The 27,784-nt window shown below is 50.5% G+C and overlaps 1 protein-coding gene and 1 pseudogene across 10 annotated transcripts; one reads left to right on the forward strand and one right to left on the reverse strand.

Annotated features, from left to right (window-relative positions):
- SLC22A20 (solute carrier family 22 member 20) lies at positions 1-27,784 on the forward strand. 10 transcript variants are annotated; one of them, XM_017978273.4, is made up of 10 exons: positions 2-394; positions 467-570; positions 2,510-2,664; positions 5,918-6,086; positions 7,323-7,446; positions 8,263-8,378; positions 14,016-14,230; positions 18,133-18,241; positions 18,402-18,605; positions 27,364-27,784. In XM_017978273.4, exons 1-10 carry the CDS (start codon positions 17-19, stop codon positions 27,458-27,460), a joined length of 1,671 nt encoding a protein of 556 aa, XP_017833762.4. In that variant the 5' UTR covers positions 2-16; the 3' UTR covers positions 27,461-27,784. The 10 variants fall into 10 exon arrangements, 9 of the variants coding, with proteins under 9 accessions (XP_017833767.1, XP_017833762.4, XP_054097031.2 ...); XM_054241056.2 differs by lacking the exon at positions 8,263-8,378 and adding an exon at positions 16,455-16,580 and having other exon boundaries at positions 18,406-18,605; XM_054241057.2 differs by lacking the exon at positions 8,263-8,378 and adding an exon at positions 16,455-16,580 and having other exon boundaries at positions 3-570.
- Positions 8,918-13,937, reverse strand: LOC144578015 (uncharacterized; annotated as a pseudogene).

The following is a 27,784-nucleotide window of genomic DNA, read 5'->3' on the forward strand; positions in this document are numbered from 1 at the left end:
GCCTCAGGTCAGGCCCATGGTCATGGCCTTCACAGACCTGCTGGACGCCCTGGGTGGCGTGGGCCGCTTCCAGCTCCTCCACACGGCCCTGCTGCTGCTGCCCTGCAGCCTCCTGGCCTGCCACAACTTCCTGCAGAACTTCACAGCCGCTGTGCCCCCCCACCACTGCCGGGGCCCCACCAACCACACTGAGGCCACCAACGACTCGGAGAACTGGCTGAGGGCCACAGTACCCCTGGACCAGCTTGGGGCCCCGGAGCCATGCCGGCGCTTCACGAAACCTCAGTGGGCCCTGCCGAACCCCAACTCCTCTCTCCCGGGAGCAGCCACGGAGGGCTGCAAGGACGGCTGGGTCTATAACCGCAGTGTTTTCCCGTCCACCATCGTGATGGAGGTCAGAGGGGGCTGGGTGCATGGGGGTGCTGCTGCTGAGGCCCAGTCTGAAGCTCCCATGTCTTCCCTGCAGTGGGACCTGGTGTGTGAGGCCCGCACTCTCCGAGACCTGGCTCAGTCCGTCTACATGGCCGGGGTGCTGGTGGGGGCTGCTGTGTTTGGCAGCCTGGCAGACAGGTGAGCCTGTGGGGATAAGGGCCCCAGCCACCCACCACAGGGAGGAAAGCCCAGGCCTCTGCATTCATTTTTCTTTGTGAAAGTTGACTCGTGCATTTTAAACAGATAATACATATAGTACATTCATGTGGTTCCAGATCCCAAAAGGCACAGAAGAGCCCACATTTCTTTCCTGCCTCTGCCCCTCCCTGCAGTAATTCCCAGAGGGCAGCCTGGTTTCTGTGTCTCTTACTGGAGACAGGATTCTATGCAGTCAAGAAAGTGGGTGTATATGCTCCATCCCCCCATTTTTCTTTTCCTGTTTTGTATTTTGTCCTTCTTTATGTCCCCCCGTTTTTTGCTTTGAGATGAGGTCTCAGCATGTTGCCCAGGTTGGTCTCACACTTCTAGGCTCAGGCACTTCTCCCTCTGTCTCCCATGTAGCTGGGGTTACAGGCCTGGCCGTCCTCTTTTATGCAGATGCTGGCATCCACCACACATCGTCCTGCACCCAGCTTTCTCTTCACTTTGGAGCCTCTCTTATTCTTCGCAAAGAGCGGTCCCAGCCCTCCTAGTGTTCACACTACATCCCACTGTATGAATGAGCCGCAACAGACCCTAACTTGCTCCCCCTTATTTTTTAGAGATGGGGGTCTCGCTCTGTCACCCAGGCTGGAGTGCAGTGGTACGAACATCGCTCACTGCAGCCTCGACTTTCTGTGCTCCAACGATCCTCCCGCTTCAGCCTCCCAAGTAGCTGGGACTAGAGGCACACACCACCACACCCAGCTAATTAAAAAAAATTTTTTTTAGTAGAGATGGGATCTCACTATGTTGCCCAGGTTTGTCTCAAACTCCTGGGTTCAAGCAGTCCTCCTGCCTCTACCTCCTAAAGTGCTGGGATTACAGGTGTGAGCACTGTGCCCGGCCTAACTGACCCTATTGATGGATGGTGACATGCGGCCAGCTCATGGCTCTGAAGTTGGTTCCCACGCTTCCCTCTCTGCTCCTCTCTCCCCTTCCTCCTCTTTGCTCTCTCCCCTCTCCCTTCTCTTCTGCCCTTCTTCTCTCAGTTTGGGTTTGGGGGGCTCTCCCGGACTCTACCCCACACTCTGGAGTGTAGAGGCTCCCTGTGCCACGTGCCTCAAGCCCTCATCACACTGTGTTATGACACATCTGGTCTTCCTACATGTGAGCTTGTGTCTAACCCAGAGTGTCTCATGTGTCACCAGCCCTCAACTCAGGCCTGTCACTTATAGGTGATTAATGATCAAGGAACACTGCGTCACAATGAATGAATAAATGAATGAATGCATAAATGAATGAGTGAGTGAGTGAATGAATGAACAGGTCATGGGGTGTGTGGAGAAGAAAAGCTGCCCCCTTCTTTGGCCTGCTGCCCTCCTGGCCAAGCTGAGGCTGTGCACTCTGGGCCTGGACCCTCATTGCAAATAGGGTGGTACCAAGGCTGGAATGGGCTAACTCTGCCACCCTGGCCTTGGGCCCCTCTGTGGCATGGCAACCCTCTGCTCCAGGTAAAGATTCAACCCTGGCTTCTGCTCCCACACCAGGACAGGCTAAGGGCTCACCTGCTGTGAGTTCTGGTTTGAGGCCTCCCTCCAGCCAGAACAGTGCTCAGGTGACCTCTCCCTACCTGCCACACTCATCTCTGGGGCTTTGCAGAATCCCTGCCTTTCCTCAAGCCTGGACCAAATCCTGGAAGTGCAGCTTCCTTCTGCACTATGCCCCTCCCTCTGTGACTCACAAAGCCCGGGTCCCAGCAGTTTCAAGTTTCTGTTTTGGAGGGGTGGCTTTCACGGGGCACCCCATCTTCCCCTTGACTGCCTTGGTAACCCCCTGCTCAGGTGGAAGGGGCAGGCATGGGCTGCCAATTTGCTCCTTGGTGGATGCTACTGCTCCTCCAAAAACCCTAACGCCTGTGCTCACTCTCTGGGCTCAGGCTGGGCCGCAAGGTGCCCCTGGTCTGGTCCTACCTGCAGCTGGCAGCTTCGGGGGCTGCCACAGCGTATTTCAGCTCCTTCAGTGCCTACTGCGTCTTCCGGTTCCTGATGGGCATGACCTTTTCCGGCATCATCCTCAACTCCCTCTCCCTGGGTGAGTCCAGCCGAGGGGAGGCCGGGAAGGGCTGGGGCTCCTGAAAGAGTGGGGGGCAGGGGGGTGGCAGTGTCCAGGGTCATGGACATTTTTCTCATGTTGTTTTGTTGGGATTCTCATCCAGCAACCTCAACCCTAACCCTCCCAGCAGAGTTCTGGACTTGGGAGACCGGGCTCTGGGTAGCGGCCTGCTGGCTGTGGGTGGGGAGTCCTGGACGGCCTTTCCCAGGTCTGGGCTTCAGAGTATTCATCTGTAAACTGAGAGGGTTAGGTTTGTTTTTTTTGTGAATTAGCCAACATTAACCACTTACTAAGCACCTATTGTCTGCCAGGCTTAGTGTGGGGACACGGAGGCCACCGGGACACAGGAGGCGAGTGAGCCATCATGATCCCCAGGGCCGCAGTCAGCCCTGAAATTCTGTGACTCTAAGAAGGCTGGTGATTCCTCAGCTTCATGGTGGAGACCTGGCTCCTGGATGCCAGTCTGGAGTGTTGTGCCCCCAAGTGATAAGTGACAGGCTCAGTCCTCCCTCTAGGCTGGTTCTGAGCAGCCCCTGGGTGGTCCTAGGAGAAAGCATTGCAGGGCAGTAGGAAGCCCACTTGGATACAGGCCTGCCACCTACCTGTGTTTCACTTTAGCTACTTAGCTTGTTCCTGGGGGCACTGCCGGGCACGGAAACTGCTGCCACTGTCAGCTGTCCAAAGATAGGATGGATCTTTTATAGCAGGGGTCAGGGAGAAATCTTGGACCTGGAGAGCCAGGATGCACCAGGCCAGCACACCTGACCTCCCTCCCTCTCCCAGCACACAGCAGGATCTCGGTCTGAGATCTGAGGCTCACTCTGAGGCTGGGCATCCAGCCATGGCTTAAGACAGATGTCTGACATCCACCTCATGCTGGAATGAGCTCTAACACCTACACAGACACACACACCCACACACACACACACACGCGCGCGCGCACACACACACACACACACATCAGAGACTGCCCAGGCTCTTAACACCTCCTGAGGCTGGAGAGGCCGAGCACTGTCTTGGGACAGCTCAACCTATAAAGATGACTTTGTAGAGATTCCATCTAGTGCCCTGGAGCTCCCACCGTAGGCCATGCCCTGCCTCAGGTCACACCGCACACATGTAGTGACCCTCCCCAACATGTATATATATGTGCCTCCCCTCCCGTTTGTTCCTGTACCACTGTTCTGTACTTGATTCATTCACTTAACCAAGTTGTCACTGCTCCGCTGCCTGATAGAGGGCCTCCTTGCGGCAGGAGAGGCTCTCTGTGTTTCAGTGAACAGAGCTAAGCCCTGCTCCTTGGAGCCCATGTTCTATCGAGGGGAGATACCACCTCCACACATCACAAATCCCACAGCATGTCTGAAGACAGTAAGGGCTACAGAGCAAAACCGAAGCCTGGAAAGGGGGTAAGAATGGCCGGGGTTGGCTGGGCGCCGTGTCTCACGCCTATAATCCCAGCACTTTGGGAGGCCGGAGCAGGCAGATCACCTGAGATCTAGAGTTCGAGACCAGCCTGGCCAGCATGGTGAAACCCCGTGTCTACTACAAATCAAGAAACTAGCTGGGTGTGGTGGCAGATGCCTGTAATCTCAGATACTCAGGAGGCTGAGGCAGGAGAATCACTTGAATCTGGGAGGCAGAGGTTGCAGTGAGCCAAGATTGCGCCACTGCACTCCAGCCTGGGTGACACAATGAGTGAGACTGTCTCAAGAAAACAAAACAACAACAAAAACAAAGAGAATGGCCGGATTGGAGAGGAGGGGTCTGCAATTTTAATTAGTGCGGTTTGGAAAAGCCGGCACTGAAAAGGGGCCATTTTGAGCAAAACCGGAAGGAGTTAAGGGAGTGAGCCCTGCAGCTTTCTGGGGTGGAACATTCCAGGCAGAGGGAACTGCCAAGCAGAGGCGCTGCAGGGGAAAGTGTGCCCAGGGCGAAGAGCAAGGAGGGCCCTGCGGCTGACGCGGAGTTGGGAGGCGGGCGGCAGATGAGGTCGGAGAGGGCAGGTTCCGCAGGACCCTGTGGCCAGCGTTCAAGGACTGTGGCTTTGCCTCTGAGTGACACAAGAGCCACTGGAGGATTCTGACCAGGGAGAGACCTGATCTGATTTAGGATTTGAGATCTGAGTAGATCTCTCTGGCTGCCATGTGACACCAGGAGAGAAGCGGGCAGGCCGGTTAAAGGGCTACTGCTGTCACGGAGCAAGAGACCAGGCTGAACCCGGCCACGGTGGCAGCAGCAGAGGGAGTGAGCGCAGATTCTGGCTAAATTCAGAAGGGTTTGCTGAAGGACTGGACGCACAGGCTTCCTGCCCATTGGGAGGAAGTGTCCTCACTAGGGCTGCCTCATAAGGGTGTGTCATCCTCACTTAATCAGTCCCCTATGGATATGGATGGACACCTACGTTTTTCCAGGTTTTGCTGTTTACAAAAATTAGCCAAAAATTGCACCATTGCCCATTTTCCTTTTAGCTTGTTGGCTGTTTTCCTATTGATTTGTGAAAACTCTTTCAGTATTAGAGAAGTTAGTCTTTTTTTCTCTTTTTCTTTTTTTGAGACAGAATCTAGCTCTGTCACCAAGGCTGGAGTGTAGTGGTGCCATTTCAGCTCACTGCAACCTTCACCTCTCGGGTTCAAGCGATTCTTGTGCCTCAGCCACCCATGTAGCTGGGATTACAGGCTCATGCCATCTTGCCTGGCTAATTTTTGTATTTTTAGCACCATGTTGGTCAGGCTGGTCTCGAACTCCTGATCTCAGGTGATCCACCCTCCTCAGGCTCCCAAAGTGCCGAGATTATGGGTGTGAGCTACCTCGGCCAGGCTGAAATTAGTCCTTCATCTGTTAGTTAGGTCACAACTAAGTTTTTTGCTTTTTTGTTGACGTAATGCCTTGGCTTATGGTGTTTTGTTTGTTTAATTCCAGTGCAGACATTTTTTATTTTTACAACTCCAAGTTTGTCAACCTTCCCTTTTATTGCTCCTGGGTTTTGTGACATTCTTGGAAAAGCCTTTCCCTGCCCTACGATGGTAAAATCATCGATCGTGGCTTCTGGCATTCTTGTAGGGTTACTGTTTATTGAGCTCTTCGATCTACTTAGAATCTACCTGGAGTGCAGTAGGGACACCTTGGCCTGCATCTCAGCGGGTCTCTGGAATGAGTTTAAGCTGTCAGAATAATGATAAGGCGGGTGTGGTGCATCAAACCCCACTGCACGTGACTGTTTCCTCCTCAGTTGTGGAGTGGATGCCCACCCGGGGCCGGACTGCGGCGGGCATCTTGCTGGGGTACTCCTTCACCCTGGGCCAGCTCCTCCTGGCTGGGGTCGCGTACCTGATTCGCCCTTGGCGGTGCCTGCAGTTTGCTGTCTCGGCTCCTTTCCTGATCTTTTTCCTCTATTCTTGGTATGTCCTGAACAAAGTGGGATGGTCCTATAAGAGGTTGGGGTGTCAGTGACCAGGGCTTGCTGGACCTAACGAGGGACACAAAGGATGGCAGGTGTCCATGGAGGCTGCAAGCTCTCAGGTCCTCACGAAGGGCACTGGGACGCTCTGGTAACGTCCCTTGCATTCGTGTGGGGCTCTGGAACATCCCAAGGGCCTTTGCCTTCATCAGCTCCTTTGCATCCTTCAACTTAGAGTACTCATAAAGTTATAAGAATAGAACTGGGACATTTATAAGAAGGTAATGAGGCGCAGCCCAGAGAGGGCCCATGACTTGCTCAAGGCCACACAGCTAGGGTCAGAACCAGATTTAAAACCAGGTCTGGGACACGTAGGATGGCTCACACCTGTAATCCCAGCATTTTGGGAGGCCAAGATGGGCAGATCCCTTGAGGTCAGGAGTTCCAGACCAGCCTGGCCAATATGGTGAAACCCTGTCTCTACTAAAAATAAAAAAAAAAAAAAAAAAAAAATTAACCAGGGTAGTGATGGGCGCCTGTAATCCCAGCTACTTGGGAGGCCGAGGCAGGAGAATCACTTGAACTCGGGGGTGGAAGGTGCAGTGAGCTGAGATTGTGCCACTGTACACCAGCCTGGGTGACAGAGCAAGACACAGTCTCAAAAACAAGCAAACAAACAAACCCATGGGTCTGCTGAAGTCCTAAATCCTCTGTAATCTTTTTTTTTTTTTTGATGGAGTCTCCCTCTGTTGCCCAGGCTGGAGTGAGGTGGCACAATGTCAGCTCACTGCAACCTCCCCCTCCCAAGTTCAAGAAATTCTCTTGTCTCAGCCTCCTGAGTAGCTGGGATTATAGGGACACACCACCACGCCTGGCTAGTTTTTTTTGTCTTTTTAGTAGAGATGGGGTTTCACTATGTTGGCTAGGCTGGTCTTGAACTCCTGACCTCAGGTGATTCACCCACCTCAGCATCCCAAAGTACTGGGATTATAGGCATGGGCCACCGCACCTGGCCAAGTCCTCTGTAGTGTTTAAATACTGTCCAGTGAGTCTTCATATGACGTGCTGTAAAAAGAGGGAAGCTGGCAAGCCCCCAGACTTCCTGATGCTGCAAACAGGAGGGAGGACAGTTCACCTTTTTTGGGGGCTGAAAGAAGGTGGACAAGGGGGTATTGGATTTGGGGAACAGAATGAGCCCTGCCCAGCCCCAGATTCTTCTACTTCCTCTCGATCCCAGGTGGCTTCCAGAGTCATCCCGCTGGCTCCTCCTGCATGGCAAGTCCCAGTTAGCTGTCCAGAACCTGCGGAAGGTGGCTGCAATGAACGGGAGGAAGGAAGAAGGGGAAAGGCTGACCAAGGAGGTAAGCGGGCTCGGAGGAAGGGCGGAGACAGTCTCCAGCCTGTTACACTAGGATTAAGCAACTTCCCAGGGCTCATGTGCCATCCAGGGGTAGACGCTGGGAATAAACAGGACAGGCAGAGTTCTGTGTGTGAAGTATGTTGTTTAGGTGTGGCATGATTGTGTGATTTGGGATAAATAATTTAACTGCTTTGCTCACCAGTCTATCTTTGCAGTGAGGAAGTAACCTCATTACCTTTGACAGCCAGTTGAAATTTTAATAAACTAAAATTATTAAAATGGCAACCGCAAAGTAAAATTATCAGGGAATCAATAACAAAAGTACCATTTTAAATACCATTTATTAGACGATAGTTCCCATTTATTATCAATAAGCACCGTTTCTCAAGCCCCACACCAGGTACGAGGCTAAGAGTTTTATGTACATAATCTCATTTCATGTCTCACTTTTGCCAATGAGGAAACTGAAGCGTGGACAGGTCCGGTAACTTGCCTGGAAACACACAGTCGGATGTGGCAGAACCTCTTAGAACCCCTGCTCTTATCTGACCCAATCTCCAAGCTTATACCAGGAACGGGGCGGGGGGCCCTCCAGAACCGCAGAACTTCAGGAGTGTTCGGGCTCATGTTGGAGCTTCTCAACACTCTGGAAACAGCCCCTCAAGTGCCATCAGTCTTTGGATGTAAGGGAGACTAGGGCCAGCCACCTCACCAAAGACCTCAACCCCAGCTCTCCTCCACACAGATGAAGGGGTTCCCAGCAGGGATGTGGGGTCCCAGCTCCCTCGCTTCCCTTGAGCTGACTCTCCTTGCCCAGGTGGTGAGCTCCTACATCCAGAGAGAGTTTGCGAGTGTCCACATCTCCAACTCAATCTTGGATCTCTTCCGAACTCCGGCCATCCGCAAGGTCACGTGCTGTCTCATGGTGGTCTGGTAGGTGACGGGCTCATGCCCAAATCTTTCACCCGAGGCAGGGGCGTGCTCTCTGCTCCCACCGAAAAACTGTTCTGAAATACTCTTAATGCAATGAGCAGGTGAGCCTTGTGAACGCAATCTCTTCCCACACCCCTTTTCCAGCACTCACCCTCTGCTGGATGCTGAGATGTGGTGACAGATGAGACAACATGCTGACCAAGGAACCCCACTTCTGGGCTGTGGGTCTCACCTGGGTGGGAGGTCTATTGGAATCACCAAGGCAGCTTTTCCAGAATGTACCTTGTCCCATCCTGATATGCCCTTGGGGCTGGCTTCCAGTGGATTCTGGGAAGTGTCCCACTCTGGAAAAAACATTTCTGTCTCCAGAAGGGGATAGACAGGAAAATTCTAATTTCCATACAGTGAGACAAGCATCCTAACAACATTTCTGCTAGTTGGGGCTGCTGAGGGCTTCAGGTAGGAGATAGCATTTAAACTGCTTTTAAAAGATGGTTAATCAAGGCTGCAAGGTGGGCAGGAAGGAATTCCTAACAGGTTCACAGACGTGAAGATGTGAAATGGGCAAAAACACCAAGGCAGCCCACGTGCAACAGCACCACCAACTGGAAGCTGACACATCCTAAGGGGAGGGGCTGATAAAAAGCAACCGTGTTGATTTCATTCTACTGGATTTTCTGCACATTTAAATAATTGGTATTGATACTTATGAAGCAGGGAGTGCAGGCAATGAATTACTATTCGTTTTCTTTTTCTTTCTTCCTTTTTTTTCTCCATTACCTGAAGCATCTGAATCTCATCCTTCCTACCTACCTTCCTTCCTTCCTTCCTTTTCTCTCTCTCTCTCTCTCTTTTTTTTTTTTTTTTTTTGATGAAGTCTCACTCTGTCACCAGGCTGGAGTGCAGTGGCACCACCTTGGCTCACTGCAACCTCTGCCTCCTAGGTTCAATCTATTTTCCTGCCTCAGCCTCCCTAGTAGCTAGGACTCCAGGCAGGTGCCACGCCCAGCTAATTTTTGTATACTTAGTAGAGACAGGGTACTATCCCTTTTAGTACGTATCAGCTGGACTCTGAGGCTGGACTACCCATGTGACCTGAGCAAGTCAGGGAGCCCAGCCTCCTGGGGTCTCTCCTATGGCTGTAAGGTCCTTGTGAGGATCCAGAGTTAAGACATGAGGCCAGCCCCAGTGATTCATGTGTGCGGTAATCCCTATGGGAGGCAGAGGCAGAGGATCGTTTGAGCCCAGGAGTTCCAGACCAGCCTGAGCAAAATAGGGAGACCCCCTACCAGCCAGGTATGGCCACCTGTGGTTCCAGCTACTTGGGACGCTGAGGACTGCTTGAGCTTAGGAGTTTGAAGCTGCTCTGTGATCGCACCACTGCACTCCAGCCTGGATGACAGAGGCAGACCCCGTCTCAAAAAACGAAACAAAGTTAAGACAGTGGGCCGGGCGCGGTGGCTTACGCCTGTAATCCCAGCACTTTGGGAGGCCGAGGCGGGTGGATCACGAGGTCAAGAGATCGAGACCATCCTGGTCAACATGGTGAAACCCCGTCTCTACTAAAAATACAAAAAAATTAGCTGGGCATGGTGGCACGTGCCTGTAATCCCAGCTACTCAGGAGGCTGAGGCAGGAGAATTGCCTGAACCCAGGAGGCGGAGGGTGCGGTGAGCCGAGATCGCGCCATTGCACTCCAGCCTGGGTAACGAGAGTGAAACTCCGTCTCAAAAAAAAAAAAAAAAAAAAAAAAAAAGACACATAAAGCACTTGAACCGCAGGTTGCCCCCTGGGAAGCTCTGGGGTCAAGAGTCTCTGGTTTGGATTTGGGGCTGTGACCCCTGTGTACTGGGAAGATGGGAAGGCCCCGACTCTGGGGGCTGTGAGGGCTTCTGCCCTGACCGCGTGGTCGGCAGCGCAGTTCTGGCTCTGGCGAGCGAGAGAGCTCCCGTCTCCCTGCGGTAGCCCCGCCGGCCTAGGCTTCCCTTCGTCCACCTTCCTCATTCTGCGAGGGAGAAACAGATCCTGAGTTCAAAATTCCAGAGCTGAAAGTCCTCTCTTGGATCCTTCTGGAAAAAGAAACCAAAGGCCCGTTTTCGTTGAGAAACTGACTCGGCAGCCAACCTTGGAGCTCCCAGCCTGCAGGTGGGGTGATTCTCCCGTGGAGCCGACCCGACCTGACCCGCTCAAAGCTCCCCCGGGCACCGCAGGTTCGGCTTCGCACGCCGGGACTTAACCGCGTCCGGAAAATCGGGGCCGTTTCCAAATGTTTCGCTTCGCTGACATCTGGGAGCCGCGCCAGGCTCGCGCCTGGGATTAATTGCGCAGTCCTGGCTTTGGGGAGTGGGAGGCGGCGAGCGTGCTCCCCTCCCAACCCCTTCCTTGCCAGTGTGTCTGAGATGAGGTGGGGATGGGGAGTCCCGGGGTTCGAAAAGAAATGGGGGAGGAGGAAGAGGAAGAGTTAGGAGCTGGTGAACTTTCACAAATTTCCACCAAACCCTATTGAAAATGCCTTCAATTAACTGGGATTTTTTTCTTTACTGGTTGATTGATTTTGTTGGGACAAGGTCTTGCCCTGGCACCCAGGCTGGAGTGCAGTGGCACAATCATAGCTCACTGCAGCCTGACCTCCCAGGCTCAAACGATCCTCCCACCCCAGCCTCTGGAGCAGCTAGGACTACAGGTGCCTGCCACCAAGCCCAGGCTATTTTTTTAAAATAGAGATGGGGTGGGGTCTTTCAATGTCCCCCAGGTTGGTCTAGAAGTCCTGGACTGAAGCAGTTCTTCGCCTCAGTCTCCCAAAGTGCTGGAATAACAGGCCTGAGCCACCTTGTGGTTTTTCTTTTTCTAAATTCTAAAAGCATGCATACTCGTTGTTAAAAAGTCCCCCCCCCCCCTCCGCCCCCAAACAATCCAGAAACAGTCAGTGTAGTGTATGGGTTAGGAAGCAGGACTCTGGAACTTGGGTTTGAATCTCAGCTCTGCCACTTACTGGCTTTGTGATCCTGGGCAAGTTACTTAACCTCTCTGTGCCTGAGTTTCCCCATCTGTAACATGGGCATCATAATAGTGCCTACCGCATTAGGTTGTTGTGAAAAGTAGTCTGTAAAGCAGGTAGGACAGTACCTGAATGCGAGTTGTGCTCTGTTATCGGATACGCGAGTGAATGCTCCTCTCAGCCTACTCTTCCTCCCGTCTCTGAACTCCCATCTCCCATCACTGTCAGGCGTGAGTTTGTATTCTGGCAGATCTTAGGACATACACACATACATATTCTTATGGAAATGGATATAATAGGGACTGGGTGTGGTGGCTCATGCCTATAATCCTAGCACTTTGGGTGGCTGAGGTGGGGGGATCACTTGAGTCAGGAGTTCAAGACCAGCCTGTCCAACATGGTGAAACGCTGTCTTTACTGAAAACGTAAAAATAATTCAGGTGTGGTGGCGCGTGCCTGTCATCCCAGCTACTAAGGAGGCTGAGGCAGAAGAACCATTTGAACCGAGGAAGCGGAGGTTGTAGTGAGCAGAGATTGCACCATGCACTCCAGCCTCAGCAAAAACACTGAGACTCCATCTCAAAAAAAAATATACATATATACACACACATAAATATATATTTTTTCAGGATAAATTTTTTTTTCTGGATATTGTTTTTCACAGATATATCCTACTGTTAACTTACCTTCATAAAATGTTGGAATAAATGTATAATCATAGAAAAGTTGCAAAATTAGTACAGAGGGTTCCTGTGTCCACTTCACCCAGTTCCCCTCATATTATCATCTTAAATTACCATAGTACATTTGTCAAAAGTAATAATTTGCGGTTGGTAATTTACTATTAATGAAACTAGAGACTGATTTTGGATTTTACCAGTTAGTATATCCCATTACATTTAGTCATATCTTATGTCTTCTCTGTTTCCTTTGATCTGTGACAGTTTCTTAGTCTTTCTTTATTTTTCGTGATCTTGACAGTTTTGAAAAGTATTGGTCAAGTATTTTCTAGAATGTCACTGAATTTGGATTTTTTTTTTTTTTTTTTTTGCCCAGGCTGGAGTGCAATGGCGTGATCTTGGCTCAGTGCAACCTCCGTGTCCCGGGTTCAAGTGATTCTCCCACCTCAGCCTCCTAAGTAGCTGGGATTACAGACATGTGCCACCACACCCCACTAATTTTGTATTTTTAGTAGAGACGGGGTTTCACCATGTTGGTCAGGCTGGTTTTGAACTCCTGACCTCAGGTGATCCATCAGCCTCAGCCTCCCAAAGTTCAGGGTTTGCAGATGTGAGCCACTGCACCCGGCCTCAATTTGGATTTGTCTGATGGTTTTCTCATGATTAGACTGGGATTGCAGGATTTGGGAAAGGAGAACCGTGCAGGTGATATGACCCTCTCATCATATCATATCATATGCGGGCATATGTGATATCAGCGTGGCTGACTCTGGTGGTGTTAATGTTGATCCCTTGATGAAGGTAGTGTCTACCAGGTTTCTCCACTGTAAAGTTAATTATGTTTTCTTTCCATATTCTTGTTTTTACTTTTGAATTTTAATCTGTTTATTTATTTTGAGACCAGGTTATGACACGAGCTAATTTTTGTACTTTTGGTAGAAGTGGGTTTGCATCATGTTGCCAAGGCTGGTCTTGAACTTCTGGGCTGAAATGATCCACTCATCTCAGCCTCTCAAAGTGCTGGGATTACAGGTGCAAGCCACCGTGCGCAGCCTCTTTCCATATTCTATTATTATTATTTGAGATGGAGTCTTGCTCTGTCACCAGGTTGGAGTGCAGTGGCATGATCTAGGCTCACTGCAACCTACACCTCCCGGGTTCAAGCAATTCCCTGCCGAGTAGCTGGGACTACAGGTGCGTGCCACCACACCTGGCTACTTTTTGTATTTTAGTAGAGACAGGGTTTCACATGTTGGCTGGGATGGTCTCAATCTCCTAATCTCATGATCCGCCCGCCTCGCCTCCCAAAGTGCTGGGATTACAGGCATGAGCCACTGTACCCAGCCATATTCTGCTATTTTGAAGTGACCTGCACTCAAGGAGAGGGAAACTAAGCTTCACCTCCTGAAGGAGTGGAGTATTGACACATATTGTTTGGAGTTCTTTTTTCAGAAAGACTTCTTTATAAAATCATTTCTTTATCGAGACTCACGTATACTCATGTAGCTTATACTTTGGGTTATAATTCAATGGTGTTTTTCCCTTATTTAGTAGATACGACGTCTTGACCTTATTTCCCAAATTGCCCCAGCTTTGGCCATTGGGAGTCTCTGCTTTGGCTCCGGTGTCCTTTGGCCTTCCTCCATCTTCTTCTCTTTTTATTTTTTAGTATTGTCTTAACTTCGGCACTGAGGTGGACTGCAGAGAAAAGCAAACGCGCTCCAGAATCCATGCACTGGACCCAGGATTGGGTGGTGGAAAGGAATTCGGAGGGAGGGGTCCGAGCTCAAATGCCAAAGACAGAGACTTAGGAGACCTGGAAGGGGCATTTATGGGAAGTCAGGGAATTTTACCTTGCCGAGGAGAGGAGTCCTCTGTCATCCACCCTTGTGTCACCTCCCCTGGGGTCAGAACAGTGACTCACGGGATGAACAAGGACCGTTCCACTGCTTCTCCCAGGTTCTCCAACTCTGTGGCTTACTACGGCCTGGCCATGGACCTGCAGAAGTTTGGGCTCAGCCTCTACCTGGTGCAGGCCCTGTTTGCAATCATCGACATCCCGGCCATGCTGGTGGCCACCGCCACCATGATTTACGTGGGCCGCCGGGCCACAGTAGCCTCCTTCCTCATCCTAGCCGGGCTCATGGTGATCGCCAACATGTTTGTGCCGGAAGGTGAGCCACCCACTTCTGCTCTTGCTGCCCACTAAGAACTGCGGGCCTCTGGGGTCTGGTAGACAACAAATTTCACATGGCAACAAGGCCCAGGGGTATTTCTCTGGATCTGAAAAGAAAGAAACTGTTAGGCCGGGCACGGTGCCTCACGCCTGTAATCTCAGCATTTTGGGAGGCAAAGGTGGGTGGACTACATAAGATCAGGAGTTCAAGACCAGCCTGGCCAACATGGTGAACCCCAGTTTCTACTAAAAATGCAAAGAAATTAGTCAGGCATGGTGGCACACACCTGTAATCCCAGCTACTCAGGAGGCTGAGGCAGTAGAATCACTTGAACATGGGAGACGGAGGTTGCAGTGAGCCAAGATCGTGCCACTGCACTCCAGCCTGGGTGACAGAGTGAGACTCTGTCTCAAAAAAACAAAAACAGGCCAGGCACAGTGGCTCACGTGTGTAATCTCAGCACTTTGAGAGGCAGAGGTGGGCGAATCACAAAGTCAGGAGTTCAAGACCAGCCTGCCCAACATGGTGAAACCCCATCTCTACTAAAAATACAAAAATATTAGCTGGGCATGGTGATGGGTACCTGTAGTCCCAGCTACTCAGGAGGCTGAGGCAGGAGAATTGCTTGAACTAGGGAGGCAGAGGTTGTAGTGAGCCAAGATTGAGCCACTGCACTCCAGCTTGGGCGACAGTGGGAGACTCCATCTCAAAAAAAAAACAAAAACCAAAAACAGAAAGTGACTGTTGATTACTAGAGTTTGTATTAAGCACTTAGTGCCCAGTGGCAGTTAGTGGTGGAGGCCTTGAGCCTTGGCTCTCAGAGCTTCTACCGTGTGGTCAGGGAGGTTAGACAGGTGCATCTAAGAAGCTGGAGAGCACAGGGCTCACTCAGTGTGGCCAGCGGAGTGTGCGGCTCCCCGGAGTCTGAGCAGGCAGCATGTCCAAGGGTTGAGAAGTTAGAGTTCGAACTTCAGCTGGACTGGCCCTGGAACAGTGGTTTGCAAACCTGGCTAGAATGACCTTCACCTGGAGCACCTTGATGACTCCCTGTGCCCAGGTGCTCCTGGCCAGTGCACTGGGAATCTCAAGGAGTGGAACTCAACCCTCAGTATTTTACAAACTGTCCAGTGAGTCCAACAAGATGCCAGGGTTGAACAGCAGCGACATAGAGCATGTGCTCAACCTTGTGCCCCTGGTGACTGCAGCCTTGGCCTTGGGCAGGGCGTCCAGCTTCTCTGTGCTTCACCTGTAAAATGGATGAATGTTATTATGGGTATCTTGACCTATTTTTCTTATTTATAGATTTGTATTTAGCATAGCTGAGATCCTATTTTGTTTATACATATAAAAATGTAAATAGGATTATATGTATATGTGTACATGTGTACATATATATAATATGCCCTTATTTCAACATGTATATGTTGAAACATACACATGCTTTTCTTTTTTTTTTTGAGACGGAGTTTTGCTCTTGTTACCCAGGCTGGAGTGCAATGGCACAATCTTGGCTCACCACAACCTCTGCCTCCTAGGTTCAGGCAATTCTCCTGCCTCAGCCTCCTGAGTAGCTGGGATTACAGGCGCACACCACCATGTCCAGCTAAATTTTTGTATTTTTAGTAGAGACGGGGTTTCACCATGTTGACCAGGATGGTCTCGATCTCTTGACCTCGTGATCCACCCGCCTCGGCCTCCCAAAGTGCTGGGATTACAGGCTTGAGCCACCGCGCCCGGCCCAACATGCTTTTCTATGTTAGCACAAATGTTTCACGGACCTGATTTTTTTTTTTTTTTTGAGAATTCTCACTCTGTCGCCCAGGCTGGAGTGCTGCGGTGCTCACTGCAACCTCTGTCTCCCAGGTTCAAGTGATTCTCCTGCCTTAGCCTTCAAGTAGCTGGGATTAGAGGTGTGCCCACCACGCCTGGCTAATATTTGTATTTTTAGTAAAGATGTGGTTTCACCATGTTAGTCAGGCTCAAGTCTCAAACTCCTGACTTCAAGTGATCTGCCCACCTCGGCCTCCCAAAGTGCTGAGATTACAGGTGTGAGCCACTGCGCTCGGCCTCATGGACCTGATCTTTTATTATTATATAACAGTTTCCTTCCTTCCTTCCTTCCTTCCTTCCTTCCTTCCTTCCTTCCTTCCTTCCTTCCTTCCTCCCTTCCTTCTCTTCTCCCTCCACCCCGCCCTGCCCCGCCTTGCCCTGCCCCACTTAGCCTCTCTTCTTTTTTGAGACAGAGTCTCACTCTGCGGCCCAGGCTGGAGTGCAGTGGCACAGTCGTGGCTCACAACCTCCTAAGGTCAAGCAATCCTCCCACCTTAGCCTCCGGCTGGGACTACAGGTGCATTCCACTACACCTGGCTCATTGTTTGTATTTTTGTGTAGAGACAGGGTTTTGCCGTGCTGCCTAGGCTGGTCTCAAACTCCTGGGCTCAAGTAATCTGCCTGCCTTGGTCTCCCAGTGTGCTGGAGTTATAGACGTGAGCCACTGCACCCAGCCTAGATAATATTTCATCTAGATTGGTGTTTCTCAACTCTGGCTTCATAATACAATCTCCTGGGGACCTTTTAAAAATACCCAAATTTGAGCCTATCCCCAATAGGTCTTGCTAGAGTGGATATTGAGTAAGACCCGAGTGTGAGTGTTTTATAAAATCTCCCCACCTGATTCCAGTTTGCAGCCACGGCTGCCACCAGCCGGAGAAGGCACCATCATTTTCTTGACCACTGTCCTAATGTTGGATGTTTGAATAGGGGTTTTGCTATTTATAAACAACAGCAGGAGAAGCATATTAAAAATGAGGGCAATGGGCCAGGCATGGTAGCGCATGCCTGTAATCCCAGTACTTTGGGAAGCCGAGGCAGGTGGATCACCTGTGGTCAGGGGTTCGAGACCAGCCTGGCCAAATCCTGTCTCTACTAAAAATCCAAAAATCAGCTGGTCATGGTGGTGCGCACCTGTAATCCCAACTACTCAGGAGGCTGAGGCAGGAGAATCACTTGAACCTGGGAGGCGGAGATTGCAGTGAACCAAGATCATGACACTGCACTCCAGCCTGGGCAACAGAGTGAGACTTTGTCTCAAAAAATAAATAAATAAATAAATAAATAAAAGAAAAGAAAGAGAAAGAAAATGAGGACAATGGCAAACATTTAACGAGCACTTTGCTCACCCACGGCATCAGCTTACTCCGATCCCATAAAGCAGGTGCTATTTTGCTCATTTTACAGAAGAGGACATGGCAGTGCAGAGGGGGTAAGAAACAGTGGCCGAGGTCAGCCAGCGGGGTGACAGCTGCAATTTGAATCCAGGCCTGACTTCTTTTTTATTTTTTTGAGATGGAGACTCACTCTGTCCCCCAGACTGGAGTGCAGTGGTGTGATATCGGCTCACTGCAACCTCCGCCTCCCGGGTTCAAGCAATTCTCCTGCCTCAGCCTCCTGAGTAGCTGGGATTACAGGCGCCCGCCACCATGCCCAGCTAATTTTTTGCATTTTTAGTAGAGAGAGAGTTTCACCGTGTTAGCCAGGATCTTCTGGCCCCATGATCTGCCCACCTTGGCCTCCCAAAGTGCTGGGATTACAGACATGAGCCACCGTGCCCAGCTGAACCCAGGCCTGACTCTAAAGCACCTACCTACCCAGTAGGACTTGGTGACAGATGCAAATAAGGGAGCAAAGAGGAGAAGTCAGAGCAGGGCAGTCGGGGGACTTCTGAATCTCAGGGAACACTTGGGAAGGGGAGGTGGTGAAAATCCTGGTTCTCCTCTAGGTTCTGCCTCTTTCCCCGGCCTCATCCCCTCCTGAGCCTCCACCCTCTCCACTGCACCCTGGGTCTCCCCCTCCCCTCCTCCTCCCCTCCCACCTCAGCTCCATCCTGCTCCCCGGTCTAGGTCTGCAGAACCTGCGCACGGCTCAGGCAGCGCTGGGCAAAGGCTGCCTGGCCAGCTCCTTCATCTGTGTGTACCTGTTTACGGGCGAGCTGTACCCCACGGAGATCAGGTGGGTGCATGGGGGGAGACACTGCAGGGTGAGACCTGCTGGGTCACCGAGGCAGGACCCCTGGTCCCTCCTGCCCTGCCCCCTGACACTCAGGGTGTGGCCCTCCCAGGCCCTGAGGGGTGCAGGTCGCTACACTGACCCATCCACACACCTCCCACAGGCAGATGGGGATGGGCTTCGCCTCAGCCCATGCCCGCCTCGGGGGCCTGGCAGCGTCCCTGGTTACCACACTTGGGGAGTTCAGTGCCATCCTGCCACCCGTGTGCTTCGGGGCCACCGCAATCCTGGCTGGGCTGGCTGTCTGCTTCCTGACCGAGACCCGTAACGAGCCCCTGATGGAGACCATCACGGCGATGGAGAGGAGGTGAGGGGCCTCCAGCGCTAATAGGCCGAGAGTTCCAGGAAATAACTGAGGGGCAAGTGGGGTGTTCTCCCCACTCCTGCGCATCTGAAACGTCCTAGCTGGACGCACCAGAGCTGTGAGATGCCTCCGCACCTCCATCTACACCGGCTTAGCTTTCCACAAGAACAGACCTGATCACGAAGGTAAAAAAGAATAAACCGTGAGCCAGGAAACTCGTGGGTTGGAAGTGAGGCCTGGCAGAGAAGTGGGGAGAGGAGATCGGGGAAAACTGAGCAAAGACAGGCCCCTGTGGTTGCCGTGCAGGCTTCAGATTTGGTTCTGGGCTTCCTCGCAAGTGACACTTTCCTTAGCATTTAGCACTAGGAGAGGCTTCTCTTCTCTTCTTGGCCTCTTCTTTTTTAAAGATCATCTTGGCTTCAAATGTGGGTCTCATTAGAAAGGTCGCTAAGGTGACAGCAACGCCTGGACAATGTTTCTAAAACAAACGCAAGAGGGGATTAGATCTGGCTGCTTCTTGCAGCATTTCTCAGCAACAGTGGGCTCAGGGAAGACCCTTAGTTTCGGGGAATGGGGACAGGGACAGTAGCAGAGCCCATGTGTCACCCTCTCTGAAGATCAGCTTGATCCCAAAGGTGGACCCATCTGTACCCAGTGGCCTGTATGGGTGCTGTGTTTGCAACCCTGAAATAACCCACATTGGCTCGGCGTGGTGGCTCATGCCTGTAATCCCAGCACTTTGGGAGGCCAAGGGGGGCAGATCACCTGAAGTCGCAAGTTTGAGACCAGCCTGACTAACATGGAGAAACCCCCTTTCTACTAAAAATACAAAAAATTAACTGGGCATGGTGGTGCATGCCTATAATCCCAGCTACTTGGGAGGCTGAGGTAGGAAAATTGCTTGAACCTGGGAGGCGGAGGTGGTGGTGAGCCAAGATCATGCCGCTGTACTCCAGCCTGGGCAACAAGAGTGAAACTCCATCTTAAAAAAAGAACCCCCATAGATATCCCATCTCTAACCTGGGCCATGGACCAAAGCTGCACTGCAAGGGCCATCAAGGATATATTCTTTGGGAAGTCCTATCATTTCTGCCTCCAGAATAGACTTGAATCTGTTCTCTCTCCAGCCCTGTGTCCATGGCTCTACATCAAGCCACCACTGTCACTTGTCTGGACAACTATGAGAGCCCCATATCCTCCCCTGTCCCTGTCCACTTTATTCCCTGAAGGCCAAGCAGTGTGGCAGGCTGGTGACGTAAACAGGATCCCGTCTCTGCCAGATCACGAGGATAAAATCAAGTCTGACAAGGTCCTCGTGATCTGGCACCTGCTCAGCTCACCCCCCAGCTTGGCTACTGCCTGGGCTGCACTCTCTGTCTAGAATGCTCTTCCATTTGCTCTTTACCTGTGTGACCCCTGCTTATCCCACAGATCTAGATGCAGGTGTCCCAGATGTTAGGGAAGTACTTGTTGATAACCCATTCCCATTCCAGAGCCTGGTTTGGAGGTTCTTTGAGATGTTGCCTCAAGTACATGAAAAAACAAGTGGAGAAATGTCCAAATGTCCCCCCCCCACCACCATTACAGAGAGAACAGTCGAGGGGATTCTGGCCTGGGCATTTTAAAAATCAAATTTTGCTTACCCTGGCCTTAGAAAAATCTCAGTAACGCCAAATGAAAGTCTAGTTTACGTGATGCAGCTTCCTCTGACTATGCCGGGGACAATTCAATATAAAAATTATTGTGTGTTGGCCAGGCAGGGTGGCTCAGGCCTGTATTCCCAGCACTTTGGGAGGCCAAGGCAGACAGATCACAAGGTCAGGAGATCAAGACCAACCTGACCAACATGGTGAAATCCTGTCTGTGCTAAAAATGCAAAAATTAGCCATGGGTGATGGCGCATGCCTGTAGTCCCAGCTACTCAGGAGGCTGAGGCAGGAGAATGCTTGAACCCGGGAGGTAGAGATTGTGGTAAGCCGAGATAGTGCCACTCTACTCCAGCCTGGGGGACAGGAGACTCCGTCTCAAAAAAAAAATTATTGTCAAAAAAGAAAGTATTGTTACTGGATATTAACAATTCAGTGTTGAAGAGCATTTGCTGAAAATGATTTTACTTTCTGGAGTAGCTGCTAATGAGCAATTGTTTCTCACGATGATCTTCTGATTGGGTCTGATCTAGCTGGTCCTATTAGGAGTCCATTCCTCCCCAGGGGTGAGAGTGAGCTTGCGCAAGCTGGAAAATGAATTGGTTCCAGATGTGGGATGCGCTCTTGAGGTCAAGAAACGTTGCAAAGTAGGCTCATAGTTTGTATGGCTTTTATTGTTTATTTTAAAATTGTGTGTGTGTGTGTGTGTGTGCGTTCGAGTGTGTGCGTGCGTGCGTGTGTACACATATGCAATTCGGAACTATCTCAGATTTACAGAAGTGCTGCTGCAAGACAAATAACCTTCTTCTCTGAAGCATTTGAAAGTCGTTGATGTGGATTCCAAATGCTTTGATGTGTATTTCCTCCAAACAAATACATTTTCCTGCATAACCACAACTGCGACATCTAAGTCAGAACATTAGTACTGATGCATGACAAGCACTTAAGCCTCAGACCTCATTCAAGTTCTGCAATCCCTGCAACGATGTCCTATAATTTGGAGGATTTGTTTCTGAGTCACGTATAGCATTGAGTTGTCACATGGCTAAAGGCTTGACTGTGTCCTCAGGTGTCCTTCGACCTTCATGACTCCAAGTCAACAAAGTTCTATCTTTGGAAGGACTAACAAGACTCCACAAAAGACACTTAGATAAGGCCCTCATAAGACAAAGGACGAAATACGGCAGGAGGAAGAAAATACAGGGAAGCACTGGGAGACCTAGTGCACCCAGGGGCACCTCCCAGGGTCCTCGTTTAGGCCCAGGATATACATTTTGTTTCTGTATCACAAGCCATCAAGATGAACATGAAGTATCTCAATCCCAGGGAAGCCAAGGCACCTGTTAGCTGAGGGCATGTTTTCTATCCCATTGCACACAGCCAAAGCCAGGCTGTATCACCAGGTAAAACAGGTGCGGATCCTAAATCCATACATTTTCAGTAAACAATGCAGACTAGTTGATAGAGGGGACCTCCAGGGGAGAGTTGGGCTTTAACAGCACATAAGTTGCTAGCCAGCACAGCTCATCCTTGTCTGAGCCAGCACTCAGTGTCATGGCTCCAGGCGTCTTTGGAGACGAGCACGAAGCTAACACAGACCAACAGTGATCTCGACAGCTTTGAAGATTGCAGACTAGTTCTTGATACGTTTCCCCTTGGTTTGGGTTTGCTGATTATATCGGTTGTAGCTTACGGATCTCTGGCAGGAGCATCCCAGAAACAATGCTGTGTCCTTCTCATTTCATCCTAGCAGACCATACGCAATTTGGATTTTTTTTAATGGAGTCTTGCTCTTGTTGCCCAGGCTGGAGTGCAGTGGCGTGATCTCAGCTGACTGCAACCTCCATCTCCCGGGTTCAAGCAATTCTCTTGCCTCAGCCTGTGTAGCTGGGACTACAACCACCTGTCACCACGCCTGGCTAATTTTTGTATTTTTAGTAGAGGCAGGGTTTCACCACATTGGCCAGGCTGGTCTCGAACTCCTGACATCAGGTGATCTGCCTGCCTTAACCTCCCAAAGTGCTGGGATTGCAGGTATGAGCCACTGTACCCAGCCCACAATTTGGATTTGTTCCATGACTGGGAATGCCTCTTTTATTCCCTGGATTCGGATGGTGTCTGCCAGACTTACCCACAGTAAAGTTAATCTTTTCCTCTTTGTAATTATTAAGTATTTTGTGGGAGTGTTCTTTCTTTTGTTTTTTTCTTTTTGGGATGGGGTCTTGCTCTGTCCAGGCTGCAGTGCAGTGGCATGATCATAGCCCGCTGCAGCCTTGAACTCCTGAGTTCAGGAGATCCTCCCATTTCAGCCTCCTCAGTAGCTGGGACTGCCAGCTCCTACCATTACACCTGACTGATTTTTTTTAGCTTTTTGTAGAGATGAGGGTCTTGCTTTATTTCCCAGGCTGGTCTTGAACTCCTGGCCTCAAGGAATCCCCCATTTCAGCCTTCCAAAGTGCCAGGGCTATAGGTGTGAGCCCGTGCCTGGGCTTGGGGATGTACTTTGAAACCAGGTACATATTCCGTTTCTCGTCAAACCTTCAGTTCCTTATTTCTTTATATCATTATTGATTTATCAATTCTCACTTATTCAATGATTATACCCCATTTGGATGCTCAGTTTGCCCTAGGTTTGGTCAGTGGGGATCTTCTGGCTTCTGTGTCCTTTAAAATGATTTAAGCATGTCCTTGCTTTCTAGCATGCTTTCTAGCTCATCCTGCCAGTAGTTCTAGAGGAGCATTCCTCTGAGTATGGTTCATCTTAGCGGAGAGTGCTATTTAGAAACCAAGATCTGGGTGCAAGATGGTTATTGTTTTTGGAGTCTCTCTGCTCCCAAGCCCTCTCAGTGGACAGAGGTGCAGAATATGTGTGTCTACACACAGAAACACACACCTTTATGTCTTTGGATCTGTGAGTTCACACCAACATCTCCAGTTCTGTCCAACAGCACAGGGTTCATCCCAGTTTCTCTTTTCCTATTCGTTAATTTCCTTATCTGATAACAAAAAGTCTGCCTCCCCTCATTCTTACTATATTTAGTTATTGGATCAATTCCCCTGTATGTAGACCGCCCCTCATTGCTGCAGCTGTCACTCTGCCTGCCCAAGGTTCAGTCTCTGGAGTCGCCTCCGCATCTCACCCTCCCCTGCCTGGGCATCTTCTCCACTGCTCTGGGGCCCCACCACCCCAGGCTGGGCCAACTACATGCAGATGCCCTCCTCACTGCACCCCAGCTCTGATACCTGTGCTTGGCTACACCCTCACACACGGACACTCCCTCACTGGCTCAATCTCTGCGTCCCTGTAGAGGACACCTCCCTGTGCAGACACCCTGCTTACCTCACTTGGGCTCCAACACCCCAGGCCTTGACACCCCTCAACGTGGACACCTACCTTGCTCTGCCCCATGCAATGGCTTTGGGATTTAATTGTTCAGAAACAGAAGAGAAGAAAAGCTTTCCATATATATATAATTTTTTTGAAACAGAGTCTTTGTTGCCCAGAGAGAGACTCTGTTTCAAAATATGTATGTTTATGGAATATATTTCCATATATACGTAGATATGGAAGGCTTTTCTTCTGCACTCTGGAGTGCAGTGGCATGATCTCTGCTTGCTGCAACCTCCACCTCCTGGGTTCAAGCTTGGCCAACCTAGTGAAACACCTTCTCTACTAAAAATACAAAAATTAGCCAGGCATGGAGGTAGCATGTGTCTGTAATCCCAGCTACTCAGGAGGCTGAAGCATGAGAATCGCTTGAACCTGGGAGGTGGAGGTTGCAGTGAGCTGAGATCAGGTCACTGCACTTCAGAGCGAGACTCCATCTCAAAAAAAAAAAAAACGAAAAGAAAAGAAACTTAAACTTGCAGTTTATTGAAGAGTAAACAGGCATGGTGCTTATGTAGCAACTAGAACACACAAATAAGCTGAGGTCTTAAAGAAGCAAAGCCCTACCCTTGGGTAGACACCAGCAGGAGCACATCCAGATGCAGCCGTGCCCTGAGGAAGAGGGCGACCAGTGACCTTTGCAAGATTCTGGAGGCTAAGGATTTTACCTGGTGTTTGATGTAGGCATTCTGAAATGTAATTCCTTTATTCCACTATCAGTCATTGAATTCCTACTGTACTGCAGACACAGTGCTAAGTGCGGGGTGTGGAATGAATAACACAGATGTGATCTCTGCCGTCTTGGAGCTTATGGAGTAGAGGAGACACATAGAGAAAAATACACACAGATAAGTGTGGATTAGGAGAGAAGGTGTGGGTGGTTGGGGATGCCTCTGGACTTTAGTCTAAATGTAAAGGAGGAGGAGGAAGAAGGGCTAGGCAGGCTGAGAAGCGGGAAGGACACCTTGGGGGAGGAAACAGCCTATGAAGCCCTCTGAGCTCCCAGAGAGCTGGGAGGAGCTGAGTGCCAGCCAGACATGGACTTGCAAGATGAGGCTGGAGAGTGGGCAGTGGCAGTCTTAGAGGCCAAGGTGAGAATCTACACTTTAATTCTTTTTGTGGGGGACGCAGTCTCACTCTCTCGCCCAGGCTGGATCTTGGCTCACCACAGCCTCCGCCTCCCCAGTTCAAGTGATTCTCTTACCTCAGCCTCCCAAGTAGCTGGGATTACAGGCCTGTGCCACCACACCTGTACAGGCGTGAGCCACCACACCCAGCCAAGAATTTACACCTGAATTCTTAGTCAGTGGAGAACCCACTGCAGGGCTGAGAGGAAGGGATTAATATGGTCTGACTTACAGTTTTAAAAGTTCTGTCTCCTTAGCATCATTCGACCTGAGCCTAAGTGGAGTCTCAGCCTAGGGTTCTGGGCATTTGAGGCAGTTCTTCTAAAACAGTATTTCTGAACCTTTTCTGATTCTCACCCCCAAACCCTTTTTAGACATTTTTTTCTCTAATCACACTCCCCAACCTCAATAAAATTTTAATACCAAAGATCTATGTATCTGTCCATGCACTGGAATCTTCCGTAAGGCCAAAAACCATTGTAATATCTGAGATGTTTTTTTTGCCCTCCAAGAAACAGTATTTGCCCTTTTGGGACAATATCACTCTCAAAAAGAATGGTGGCTCATGCCTGTAATCCCAGAACTTTGGGAGGCTGAGGCGGGCAAATCACCTGAGGTCAGGAGTTTGAGACCAGCCTGGCCAATGTGGTGAAACCCCATTTCTACTAAAAATACAAAAAATAGCCAGGCGTGCACCTGTAATCCCAGCTACTTGGGAGGCTGAGGTGCGAGAATCACTTGAACCCAAGAGGCAGAGGTTGCTGTGAGCTAAAATCATGCCACTGCACTCCAGCCTGGGCGACAGAGCGAGACTCCCCTCTGAACAGCAACAAAAGATGCATGCTCTGAAATTATATATTCCAGCAGCCACGAGGACTCCTTATCATCAGGTACACATTTAGTGTGTCCTCATGTGACACCCGAGAAGTCACATGAGGACACAGTAAGCCTTCTGGTCCACAGGCTTCTTTAGTAACTTGGCCAAGGTTCCATTCGATGGTTCCTATCCAGCTGAAGAGCCAACAGTTTGGTAGGTGTATTAGGACGTTCTTGCATTGCTTTAAAGAAATACTTGAGACTGGGTAATTTATCTTTTTCTTTTTTTTTTTCATATACAAGCCTACCTGAATGATTTTTTCTTTTCTTTTCTTTTGAAACTGGGTAATTTATAAGAGAAGAGGTTTAATTGGTTCTGCAGGCCGTACAGGAAGCACGGTGTCATCTGCTTCTGGGGAGGCCTCAGAGAGCTTTTACTTGTGGCCGAAGGTGAAGCAGGGGCTAGGTGCAGTGGCTCACACCTATAATCTCGGCACTTTGGGAGGCTGAGGTGGGAGGATCACTTGAGCCCAGGAGTTCCAACCTGCAGTGAGCTATGATTGTACCATTGCACTTCAGCCTGGGTGACAGAGTGAGACCCTGTCTCTAAATTAAAAAAAAAAAAGAGTTTAACAAGGCAGTTTTTCAGTGTCCAGCCCCTGCCCCCACTCAGTTCTAGAAGCTGGGGAAGGAGCTAGGGAAACTCGGAAGCTTCTCGAAGCCTATTATGGCAGGAAGACCCAGAGGGGAAGCAGCCTCACCTGTGGGAACTTCCAAGGCCCCAGGCGGTAACCATTAGCAGCACATCCCCCTGGCACACAACAGTCAAAACCAACAAGCTGAATGTGTCCAAGAGACAGAAATCAAAAAGATGAAACAGCTTCCCAGGCAGAAAAAGAGAGATGTGGGGAGGGACGTACGTAGGCAGCAGAACGGCCAGAAAGGCAGCCCGGGCAACATGGCCAAACCCAACTCCACAAACTGCTAAGTGGGAAAACACTTACCAGTGTCCACAGCACAACGATAAAAATAAATGAACATAAACCATTTAAAAGCACAGAGGATTCTTTTTTAAGGCAGTACGCTGGGCATGGTGGCTCATACCTGTAATCCCAGCACTTTGAGAGACCAAGGTGGGAGGTCGCTTGAGCCCAGAGTTCAAGAGCAGTCTGGGCAACATTGCAAGACCCCCATTTCTACCCCCCCAAAAAAAAAAAAGACAAAATTGGACCTGGTCAAAAGATAGAAAGCTAGTGGGGTAGCCTCAGGTTATTTGGGATTGAGGGAGCCTCAAAGTCCAGGCAAGCCCCCCACCCTCAATCTCCCCTGACTCCTTGAAGAGCCAACCAGGGCAGGGCAGGAGTGGCTCAGAGCCCCAGACTTTGTCCCTCCCAGCCTCCTCCAGTGGGAGAAGGAGGGTGTTAGTAGTCCCAGTCCCCGGGGGTGTCTGCTGGCCCCAGTTTTCCAGCCAAGTGAACTCGGGCACATGTCCAGCCTCTAGGTCCTCATCTGTAAGACTGTTGGATCCCTTGACCCTGCAGCTCTTCTAAGTGTTTCCAGCCAGGCCAGCTTCTGCCAGCTGTGAGATCCCAGTGATGGGGCAAGGAGGGAGCTGGAGGGTGCCCACCGGGGTGCCCAAGAGAATCCAGAGAAGGGGCCGCTGCAGTGTCCACCTCCTTTTTGGCTTCAGGAGAGTGGAGCTGCACCCTATGCATATGGCACCCCCCCCCGACATGCATGCCACCTGCCCCTCACCACTGCCTTCTGCCTTTTCATTTCTACAGGGTCAAAGAAGGCTCTTCCAAGAAACATGCAGAAGAGAAGAGTGAAGAAATATCTCTTCAGCAGCTGAGAGCATCTCCCCTCAAAGAAACCATCTAAGCTGCCTGGAACCTGGGGCTTGCTCGCAGCACCTGAGCCATGTGCAGACAGGAGCCCCTGGGGACACGGGTGCTGAGCTGGAGGAAAGGTCGCTGAAAGCATCCTGGCTCCCATAGAGAGCCACACACAAGCCAGGGCTGCTTGGAGTGAAACCCCACCAGCAACAGCCAATCTGCATTACAAACGCATAGAAAACCAGGAGAAGCCAGTCCCAGGGACCAAAGGAGAGACTGTTTTCCTTTCCCATCCCCATTCTGCCCCTTAAAATGTCTCTGTATTAGTCCATTCTGGCACTGCTATAAAGAACTACCTGAGACTGGGTAA

Source organism: Callithrix jacchus, chromosome 10 (genome assembly GCF_049354715.1).
Source record: "Callithrix jacchus isolate 240 chromosome 10, calJac240_pri, whole genome shotgun sequence".
NCBI classification, from domain to species: domain Eukaryota; kingdom Metazoa; phylum Chordata; class Mammalia; order Primates; family Cebidae; genus Callithrix; species Callithrix jacchus.